General features: G+C 34.0%; 1 protein-coding gene across 1 annotated transcript; it reads left to right on the forward strand.

The window, feature by feature from the left end:
- The first annotated feature begins 1,060 nt into the window (after positions 1-1,060).
- Positions 1,061-10,762, forward strand: LOC123546918 (uncharacterized). The gene is made up of 5 exons (XM_053550526.1): positions 1,061-1,105; positions 1,938-2,021; positions 7,714-7,965; positions 8,352-8,462; positions 9,148-10,762. Exons 1-5 carry the CDS (start codon positions 1,061-1,063, stop codon positions 9,754-9,756), a joined length of 1,101 nt encoding a protein of 366 aa, XP_053406501.1. The 3' UTR covers positions 9,757-10,762.
- The last annotated feature ends 1,403 nt before the right edge of the window (positions 10,763-12,165 follow it).

Consider the following 12,165-nt stretch of genomic DNA (forward strand, 5'->3'; position numbering starts at 1 on the left):
ACAAAAACTTATATGAATTCTTCTCCATTAAGAAATATTTACACAAGTACAAAGATACGTTAGCAACATGGTCGTCTAAGATATGCAGATGAGGTACGAAAGAGAAACTTTTGATGGTGGGATTTGGAAAAGATGAAATACTACGACAATATATGCCTATTATTAGGTAGCAAAAAGCAAGTTTTTTCGGTAAATAGGCATTAAGAATTTTGAAAAAGAAATCAACAAGAGTGCACGGATAAAAAACAAACATGGACACAGTAAATTCAGCACACGGTTACAAGCGATGGTCACTGGGCAGGTCATCGATGACAACAAAGACTGATTAAAATTACATATCAAAGCGCTTTGTTGATAAGATAAATTTTTGTACTTTGACAAAGAGAAGGGTGTTTTCGTTAAGTGATAGGTGCTCGTTCACGAACAAGAGGTTATCATCTTTATCATTGACTCTACAAATACCCATATCAAAACGTGCCACACCACTACTTCTGATACAAATGTTAAAGGTAAAACAGATACGGAAGCATATAAGATGTTAGACTGGCTGCCGTCCCTATGTTTGTTCTTATTTACATATATCAGTTTTCTTCATTAAGAAGGAAGTAACTCCAGGAGGTTGTTTCTACATTGAAATTTTTATTGCCCCTGGTTCCAAACATGTATGGTTCAGCCATCAGATAAAATTGTGCTATTTTAGAGGCTTAAAATTTTCTTTCAAAATGTTTCTAGCATTTATATAAAAATAACCATGCAGCCAGAGAGCCAGGCTAATAAGGAGTCAGCATTTGCAATTTAAGTTTATCATTGGAGAGTTACGCATCTCATTTCTATACATTTCCTGTGGATTTTCCAAAAGACGACCATGCCAGAAATGTTTGTCATTGTTCCAGCACTCGCCTACACTATTGTTTTTTTTTTCAATTGCAGTGTGCACTAGATTAAGTATGTGAACTGACATATTGTGCCGGCATGGTTACTTAGACCTATACTTTCCCGCATTTTGTACACCCTCAATCATTAAAACTGAGTTTAAGTATTTGTCACAAGACTTCAAAACATGAATGTATACCAGTACAGTCAACCTGCCGTCTTACTCATTGAGGTGCGTTCATAGCCGAGTCATTAATGTCGTTTGCTTCCCACCTCGAGGGGTTCGAGTCGTGTTCAGATCGTCATGTAAGGAAGTCATCGAAATTGTTTGCTGACTGTTGGTTGTTCTACCCAGCTGCTCATCTGTGATGAAAAAATGTCTTTCACCATGTTCGAAGCTGGAAGTCATCTATATTATTTCGGTCTTCCTTTCCGGTCGAAGCCGGAAGTCGTCAAAATTATGTCAGGTATTCTCTCATGGTTGAAGCTGGAACTCGTCTAGATTATGTCAGTCTTCAACCAAGATCGAAGCTGGAAGTCTTTTTATATTGTGTCGGTCTTCCGCCATGATAGAAAAAGGAAGTCGCCTAAATTATATCGGTCTTCCTCCATGTTCAAAACTGGAAGTCGTATAAATTATGTTGCTCTTCCACAAAGATCGAAGCCGGAAGTCGCCTAAATTATGTCGATCTTCCTCCATAGTCGAAACTTCAGAGCAGGTAATAGAAATACAGTAAGAAATATATTCTACATTCAAGTTTACAACGATGCTAAGGGAATCATTTTACTTATGTAAATATATCCATCGCACAAAAACACAATAGTTTTCAAAAAATGACGACTATCCAAAAATGTTCATGTCAAAAGAATAATAATATCAAAATAATTAAACAAGTGTTTAAAGTTTAAGGAAGATATTTTTGGCAAACGATGAGAAAGAAATAGTAAAGAACACATCGTGTACCACACGTATATATGGCGAATATGATATTTTTCAAAATCACGTCTGACCGAATTTTCTGAAAATAAGTATCTTTAATCAGTTAGTTTGGATCTACATATAGACATATTTGTCAAAATGTGTAATTGTCCGTTGGATAGCCAGTCCAGTCAAGAATCTTGAGACAGGCGAAAGAGACAGAAGAAGGGTAAGTTACTGTGCTCATTTATATTTCAAATTGTATCAATAATTTAGTCTAAAATGTCTCTTATTAATAACTCATTTAACAATTATTTTAAATATGTTATTTGTATGCTACACGGGTACGTTTCGGCCTGTTCTAATGTGTTTCTTTTTTCAAGTTTTGTAAATATAAGCCGCGCCATGAAAAAACCAACATAATGGCTATGTTCAGAGCCAGGGGCAACAAAAATGTCAATATAGAAACAACCTGCTGGAGTTACTTGTCCTGTTAATGAAGAAATCTTATAATTACATAAGAAATATGACAGAACAAACATAAGAACGGGAGCCATTCTATTGAGTCATCGTCGCGGAACGTCTCTAGTATCGAGCTGTGTTGGTTAGAGATACCAACTTCATATCATATCATTAAAGAGCCATCACAGAAAGTATTCTTTTTGTTTTTGTTTCCATTATGGTAATTAAACGTGTTACAAACAAAGGACGAAGACATAAAGGTCGAAACTAGTCAAGAATGATTGTGTTGTCTTGGTAATTTTAAATCCTTTTGATCTGTGAACAAATTGAGAAATACAAGTTGACATTGGCATAAATCCTTTAACCAATTGTAACGTAATAAAACGTCTAAGCGTCTGATGGGCCTTTCACGCTTCCGTAGAATCAACATTTAGTTTACAAATACGGAAATACCTTACATCTGAGGCATATGCTGACATTTTAGACAACATCAAAAAGGGCCTTTTGAATGATTTGACAAAGTTCCAGAGATCTGCCATATACCCTTGCTTCGTTACGACCCCTGCGGAAATTGGGTTTTTCTGCGTGCAAGTATTTTTCATAGATGAGAAACAGACATGTCGGGCTAACGCCAAAGTCCACACGCATACTTTTAGACGGAGTGACAACTGTGCGTCACCGAGAATCCTGAATGCAGACCAATACTGATGCGACTTTCGTTTTCAAGTTTAGCTTGTGTACTTTCATTTTCTTTACTAAGGTCGTCTGACGTCATTTTCCGTTTTGATACTGAGTTAGATCACACTCTGTTTTTACAGTGTAAGATCGTTATTTATCGTTTTTGACTATATAAGCAGTTCTCCTGTGATAGTGGGTCTTTAAGTATATAAAAAGCTAACTGTTTCTGTGTTTGGTTGGTTGTTGGGGTGGAGAACACGTCTTATCAAACTCCTGTGCAGTGATCTCCCTTGCCGAGAGCGTAGCGACAAGGGAGATCACTGCGTAAGAGTTTGATGTCTTATGTAAATCATCACGGAGAATACAAGTCGCTTCGAGCCTGCGTCCTCAGCATTAATAGTCTGTCACTGATTATTAAGATAACCACGAGGGTTTACTAGATGTATTCAATTACTGTATATTTTCGAGTGCCTTTAGTTCATAATGTTATTGTTTCAGTACTTTGTCGTTTTGGTAATTTTAGCGAAAATCAAATTCTAAATTGCGTTACAATTTATCGATTGATTCTAGTACTTAGCAAACCTAGTTGAATTCATAATAGATCAGCAAAATAAATAATAATAATTTCGCCCAGGTATTTGCACATTGTAAAAGTCTTAATGCTTTCGTTTCGATTAAGGCTTTTGATTTGGTGTGTTATTTTCAGCTGAGATCGATCGCTCACTGTTGTTTATAGATTTATATATCAATATCGTTCTAGTATTAGGCAAACCTGAGTTTAATACTTACATGTCTTCTCCATTCTACAAGATTTTTTTCCCTTTCCATTCATGTATGCTAAATTTCATAAACTGAGTGAATAAGAAACTTAATTTTGCTGACGAAATTGTTATATATAGGTCTCTTTCAGCATGTCATTATGGAATATTATATCTCAAATGCATTTGTTGTACACATGTACATATATTTTGTATATACTGTTCTCGTATTTGTATTTAATTGTATTGTATGATTCATATGCTCTTCGTCATTGGAGGAAATAAAGAAATATATATCTTAGTTAAATACAGTGAGATGTTTTGGGTTTGTTTTTTTTTTTCAATAAATGGAAACAGATTTTATCGAACATACTGGTTTTCTTGCCTACCTAGCGGGGAAAGTATACATTTGTCCGAGAACGCGCCATGAATAGATATTCCTGTCTTTCCCTAGGGAAAACCTTGTCTAAAATAGCGTGCACTTAGTACGTTACATAGTACTGACACTATTATGACGTCATAAACATATAAATAATATGTCAGGAAATACTCATATTGATTTGTCTCCATGATCTATTTCGAATGTGATAGGCAAGAAAATGATCTAACATGTCTGCGGTGCCTATGTAAGACGGCTGTTTTCCCAACCCTCGGGAAAGCATGGATAAAAGACCTCGCCATTCCACACTGTCCCTCGGGTAGGGAAAAACCCGTCTGACACAGGCAGGCATGTAAGATCCTTATAGATCTAGTCATTTTTTATGCGAACAATCAATTCCTTGTTGTTGTTTTTTAATTTTAAATGTAGTTTTACAGCCAGCAATAAAAAGCAGGTTAAATGAATAATCTTGTGAGTTTTTTTTTTTTCAAAAATATTGAAAGTTCCATTTCTAGCATAGCCCCTTCCCCCCACCCCCCTACTTTAATTTTTTGTTGTCACAGGAACCATTTCCACACGGGTTTAACGAATAAATGTCAAATCACACAATCCACGAATCAATATTTTGTGACTTTACGGACGAAGATACATGCAAATGGGCAAAATAAAAAGATGCATATTTTCAATGTTTTCTTCTTTGCACAAAGTTTGTTGAAAATCTCTCTTGTACTGTATTCAAAGGCCAATGTCACAGAGACCTGCCTTGATTTCTGGGGGTTTTTTTTGTGTTTTTTTTTTTTTATTTCGTTTCCAGGATCTAAGGCAGAAGGTTTAATAGCTACATTTAGCTTTAATCACTACACAATGACTATGCATAATATGAGAAGGATTGTTTTGGGGGCAACCTGGTCAAAGTTGAAGTCTACGGTAACCTGAAGACTAAAATTTCTGGAGTCTAAGTATAATACAGTAAATAGTTATGACTTTTAAACTTTGACAATGACAAAGTAATGTGAGTAGTACTCGAGTAAGATCTTTATTCTTTGTTGTTTTTTTTTTTTTTTTTTTTTTTTTTTTTTTTTTTTTGGGGGGGGGGGGGGGGGGGGGGGGTACAAGGGCATTGACTTAACTTTCAGTATTTGTTTTTCATTTCCAGACTCTTAGGTCAGAAAGGAGAGTAATTACGACTTGTTGTACGACTTGAGGCAGATCTCTTTTGATTCTGATGTCAGTGGCTTAGAAATGAAGGTCACCCCCTTTTTTACTTTTAGTTTACTGTCTTGATATTGTATCTTAGTATCCCTCATCCATATCCCACATTCCTCCCCCGACCCCGTCGAACACACACTGCCATACAACCCCTCTTTGCTCTTATGATTTTCGTTGTTTTTACATTCAGTACAGTTTCTTGATGTTGTGTCTTTGTATACCACATCCACATCCCGCAGCCACCCACCCATTCCCCGCCCATTTCTCCACCAGTGTATTTATTTTACTTTCAGTTACATTTCTTGATATTGTAGTTTAGTTTTCCGCATCCACGTCATGTACCCTCCTGACATACCCCCGCTCCTCCCTGCCTATGTAATGTTTTTATGTGGTTCAACTGATTTTCATACCCTCAAGCACTTCCCGCATCCCCCACATACCCACTGTTCATGTAAAAAAAAATTATCTGTAACGTTTGACAACTAAACTAAGACTTTTCAAGAATGTATTAATGGATTTGTTGCACCGTTTTAAGTACTAGTATACATTGGATAGCATAATATTAAAGGACCAAACTGAGAACAAGTATCTTTTCCTTTAATGCATTTCACGCCCATACACCATCGAAAGTAATCACATGCTAAAATGTTTTTGTCAAGAACCGGACGGGCGGTCAAAAATATTGATTTTTTTTTCGCTAAATGATAAAAAACGCAAAGCCCTTGGTCAGTATTCATGAACGTTAAAGTATGCAACAGAAAGTATTCAACTTGCCAAATTTTGTTTTTATACTGATGAGATTTTGCTGAGCTGTCTGCAGGTGCAGAATGCAGATTCGTGCAAAGTTTTATCACAACCTGCGCTAAATTTAGTATTTTAATGTATCAGTTTCAGATATTTAACACTAACGAATAGGAGTCAGTATGCCAATTAACCTTCATGAACCGGTCACACTGAAGCACGAGAATACAAGAATACAAAAAATAGACTGACATTTGATATTAATGTAAATCTGATTTCACTTAGAGATTATGTATTAATATATGAAATCTCTAATTACTTAATATATTCACAAATTAGTAACGATCATTGTTTTAAAATTTTCGTAGAAATTACCATGATCAATCAACCTTATATACAAATGTATTGATTATGAATTAGTATTTACATAAACAAAATGGTTTAGATACCGCGCTAAAATTTTAAAAAAGATGAAAGAATAATATGCTGAAATCATGTGAATAAAGATGCCATATTTTTTGTAAATATTTTAAAACTAAGGAAATAAATGTTAACTACGTCAAACTAAAATGACTCTTTAAATTATACAAAGTATAAACGTTGATGCTTTCATACCTCATTTAAAACTGTTTTTAGAAATAGTACAAGCATAACACGTGCAGACTTTAAAGGCACCGTGCTCATGTTCCAGTAACATCAGAATGCAATAGCTTTCAAAGCCTAGCATAATAAACTGAGTCCGTGAATAGCTGTTTCTGTTTCATTGTCTTGTTTTATGGATTGAAAGACAGTAGAAATGAGACAAATTGCAACTCCCCATTTTAACTACGATCCTAGGTACACCACTGATACACATGGGAAGGGAAATCCGATAAGAGTTCACGGCATATTATATTTAACAGTGTTTAATATACCCATATTAAGACTTAATTCATGATCAATTGTATTTTTATCAAATTATTTTACACCATTGCAACAACATGAAAAAAAAAACAACAAAGAAATGCTCTTACGGCTAAAATATTTAAAACATGTTGACTTTTACATTTCTATTAATAGAAAGCGGTCATTCAAAATTAATTACATATAAATCATACCTTATCTTGCACTGCAAAGCTCACATTTTTAGTGGAAGCTGCTGGCATATGGTTTAAAAGATGGCTTAAATTGTGTATATGTAGATATGTGTTTTGCTTTATTTAACAATAGGTGACTTATGCTTAATTCGGATTTTCCTTTTATAGGCTTCAGCCAATCACGGACTTAGCAAAACTAAAAGTAGAACGGTTTTCTATCGTTTATTATTATCTGAACGGCCCATGATAAAGATTAGAGCCAATGATATTGCGCGCGGGCGGTTTTAAATATCTTAATTATTTGGAATGCTTCAAGCATATTATACATGAAAGTCTGATAGTTCAGAAATTCCAGAACAGAGATGCAAATATAAAGCAGTAAAAATGGTAAGTGAGCCATTCGCACAAATATGGGCAGTACCAGAGGTAGAGTTATAACTACAGTTTTACTGTGTACATAGATGAATATTACAATATTATATCGAGAGTTCAAAGAAAACTTCTTACGGTTTAAGATTATTTCAAAACAATAGTAAAACTATTACATCTTTTTCCTCTTACTAAGTTCTCTATTTTATTCTAAACTGAATCTTTAAGTAGTCATTTACATTTACTTAGAATTTGTTCATTGTTTCAATTACAGATAAAACTATCGTCGTGATTCTCACAGTCAGTGTGATTACATGCATTGCTGAGAGCCAGTACAAGGCTGAAATCCCACGTAAACACTGTAAACCCTGCAAAGGTTTCAGTCATCAAGAACCCAGCGAGTGTCCTCTTCTTAGAAATGACACCTTTGCCATTGTTGGACAACTTCGACCATTGTTAGGCAATATAAAAGACGATCTACAGGCAGAAATAGACATTTTGGTAAGAGTAATTATATCTTATGCTATAAAACAGACTTAGAATGATACCTTAAAAGCAAAGTTTATTTGCTGTATCTGAATAAGCAACTCTTCCATCAAAAATAAAACAAAATTTACTTTAAAAATAAATGCTGCGAATTCAATTTCGGCTGAAAACTATATAGCTAACAATAATAAACATTGACGTATTTTGTATCAGACTTAGAATATTGGTATACACACATGTACGAGCTAAGACATATTTTTCTGCCTAAGTATTGTTATATATAACTGTATCATACTCTCTCTGTGACTGTTTTTAAACTCTGATGAAAGTTATGCAATAATCAGAATGCATTCTCTCCCAAAATTATCATATTCACAAACACGTACTTTTTTCAATTGCAGAAAAATTTTCTAGGAGCTGATGTTAAAAATTATGAACCGTATACAATAGTAGACCTGGAAGACATCAAACATTCATCTGTTTCCCAACACTTACGAGCAAAAAATAAAGTTGTAAGTATTAAGAAGCTTCTATTGACATGATTTCTCGTGAAAATTATACAAACTATATCAAATTGCATCCTAAAAAAAATATTAATTTAGCAGACGGTAAAAATCACTGACAATTAGTTATTTCTTAGTAAAATTAAAACATAGAAGCCAGTACAGTCATTTCATACTTAAGTTATGAAGTAACCCAAAAGGAAACTATGTAATTCTAATTTGCATAGCAGAAAAAAATACATGTGCATATTTTGTTGTTTTACGTCCTTTTGGGTCATGGAGTCGATTCAAAGTATCTGTAGTATGGAACTCTGTGTTAGCCTGTGCTGGGGATGAAAGGGAGGTTTCACATTGCATCATCTTTCACGAACAGACCCAACAACCGACAATGCTTTTATTGTTCTTGTTTGCGTTATATTCTTTCAATTATGTTATTATCGTATTATATGACACACTAAAACTATTTACATGATAAGATGTATAAAATTGTTGAATTAAGTACACTCATCTAATAGCATGTCAGTCAATAGCCAAAACTATTACCCGAGATCCGAGTGCTTTCCTCAAGTTTTCACTTTTTCTTAACAAATATTAGTGTTGAAGTACAGATCAGTCACTAGCACAAACTATGAACCGGCGATTTATATAGGCAGGCATGTAATAATAACTGATATTATTTATTTCTATTCCTTAGGAGGAGATTATTCATCATTCCTACGGACAGACGATGCTTCTCATAGCTTATATCAACCTATATGAAGATATGGTAAAAGGTCAAAAAGATTTCAAAGAGCTACCCAAAAGCACAACAAAGTTTATTCGTGAAAAGTTAGAAAAGCTATCGTGCAAACTTTATCATTTTACACTTAGACTTGGCGTTGCAAAAATAAAGAGAAAACTTTGTAAATATGTCGAACCTAAACCGTTCTCAAATATAAGCAGAGAAAAAGATTACATTATTTCTGTATTGCAATGGGGCCGGAAAAGTTTTGATGCTATGATTAAGAACATAGAAAGTTTGGACAGTGACAGCATCACTGAGAAATGCAAATACGAATGTTTAGATGGAAAAAGAACAATTAGATGCGAAGAGCACAAGAAAGAACTGAGAAGTGGGCTTAGAAATAAGCGCAAACGCAACAAAAATAAGAAAAACAGGAACAAAGGCAAACGGAGGAGAAATAACAAAAAATGCAGGAAAAATAACAAATCTGAAAAAGGTAAAAAACGCCATTGTAGAAACAAGAAAAGAAATAAGAAAAGATCTAACAAGAAAAGAAATATATGCTTCAAATGCAACTGATGTTTTGAAAGATAATATTTATTATAACAAAGGAATACTCAGAATTGTCGAATCTCAGTGATACTTTTGGACGAAATTTTTGCCAATCACCTTGATCTCATTCATTTCAAGCATGGATACAAGTCACTTAAAGCAAAATAAGAATGAATGTGCACATTGGTTACGAGCACTAGGAATGTATACATTTTTTTCATCTTAAACATTTGATTCGAGTGTTTATTGAATTTGATACTTTGTGGGTCAGACAATTTGCTTTATGTACGATTTACTAGTTATACATTGTTTACCATGGTCTGTCATATTGTAAAGATATCAAAAACATAAAAAGAAAAGAGTGGAAAGTATGTGAGTGCATGCAAAAGTATCATTCAATGTGCTTTTTTTCTTCTTTTGTGTGTAAGTTACAGATGTGCATGAAATGTACAGCAAGTATGAACATAATCATTCTAATTTATTTTCATGTCATGTATGTTCTTTGATATTGTTCAGTTCTGTCTCAAGATCTTGTTAGATTGCCATGTTGAACATGGCAGCATTCCATGACGGAAATGCATAGAGTCTCTTCTGGTGTGATCTATGAATTATCATCATATATATTACTGTTCAACTATTTTTAAATTCCTAAACAGGTTGTGTTCAGATTATTTTCATTGTAAGAGTTTGTTTTACATTTTATTTATTACTTTTACACAGGAAGAGTCGCATTTAGAGTGTTCTACATGTTCAAACACTTCAGTTGTAATTTTATTTGTTGAAGGTTGCTATGAATAATATCCGTCCACCATAGGTTGTCTCAGATGTAAATATATAAGCTTTTATCATATGTGAAATAACATTTGCACTTACAGGTTATGCATTTTCACGAAATATTATACAAGTCAAGTTAACATCTCTCAATGTATTCAGTGCTTTTTTTCTTTTATATGTCTATTTTTAATCATAAAACGTACCATATTGTATTATATTTATGTTTATATTTCTTTAAGAAATAAATAAATGCATTATTGATTGTTGTTTTGTTCTATCCTACGAATCTGAAGGTATGGTTCATGCCTTGTTTTATACTTTTATATATTTGTTTAAGAACTGTCATCAGATTCCATGGCTGCTGACGAAAGGCCAATATTTCAAATTTACTACATGAAAAAAAAAGGGATTTTCTTTTAAATCCCTCTAAAATGAAGGTTTATCTAAATAATCAGTTTTCATGAACATTACAAAAATTAAATATTTAATGCATGAAACTGAGGCTGAATGAGGCGAGGAATGAGGGTTATCAAAAATTGGTAAAGCCTGCTGGCAAATCAACATCCCTTAAAGATGTAATTTGGAACAAAACTAGATTGTGCCTATAGGAAACAAGTATGGGCACAGGTACCCCAGCCTTATGTCACCTTAAAGTCATATAATATTTTTGATAGCCCAAGACTGGATAAATTTTCATATTATCTACATTAAAACAAAACTAGAAAAGTTACGTCTGTAGATTGATATTACTATTGATAAAGAGAAAAAGAAATTAAAAATACTACAAGACATCATAAAGAAACATAATGTACTAGAAACTTTTAGTTTTGGTGATAGGAGTGTGTCTTGGTGTGTGTGTGGCGGGGAGTTGGTAGATCTCAATTGAAATCCAGATGCACAGCTTCGTATATACAAAACTCCAATAAAATTGAGCACTCTAGGTCAAATATATTTTTGTAAATTTTGAGATACGCTTGGCACAAACTAAGTCAGAGGCCATGACTAGATTTGCAGTGTAAACTTCTAAACAAAACCCTTGTTTTGCAATTTCACTTGCTGAATAACAAGCCTACACTGTTTTATTATTCTAGGTCAAATTCGTTTTACGTACTGGCGTCACAAACTTACAGGCTCTATATCTATATATTTCACTGCACTGTAGTGTGTAATGACTGTAAGTGTGATAGTGTTGTAGAGAACACACGATAAATGGAACTCCGTATCATGGAAACAGAATATATATAAAGGATACACTGAAGAAAAAGGCAAACACTCACTTGCGTGCACGCGACCGCACGCAGGCATACACGCATGCACGCAGGCATGCACGCATTCAGGCACGCAGGCACGCATGCAACTATTGAGAATGCTATGATTATGCGATCTTAACAGGACTCGAACTTTAAGATAAAGTGGCGGTTCAACTTGTGTGCAAATTATATAATAAATAAAAAATCATTGTTACAATATTCTATAACCTTAATGTAAAAGAAAAGTCATATTTTAAGTTTGAGCCATCATTTTTAAATGCATCCGCAGGGCTAACCTTTGTGTGACTACTACACTTTTTCCTATTTTAATTATTGCGACGTATCATCTAATCCAATGACATTTGTTACATTAAAAAAGTAGAGATCGGGAACCACTAATACTAGCGGATAA

Source organism: Mercenaria mercenaria, chromosome 9 (assembly GCF_021730395.1).
Source record: "Mercenaria mercenaria strain notata chromosome 9, MADL_Memer_1, whole genome shotgun sequence".
Lineage (NCBI taxonomy): Eukaryota > Metazoa > Mollusca > Bivalvia > Venerida > Veneridae > Mercenaria > Mercenaria mercenaria.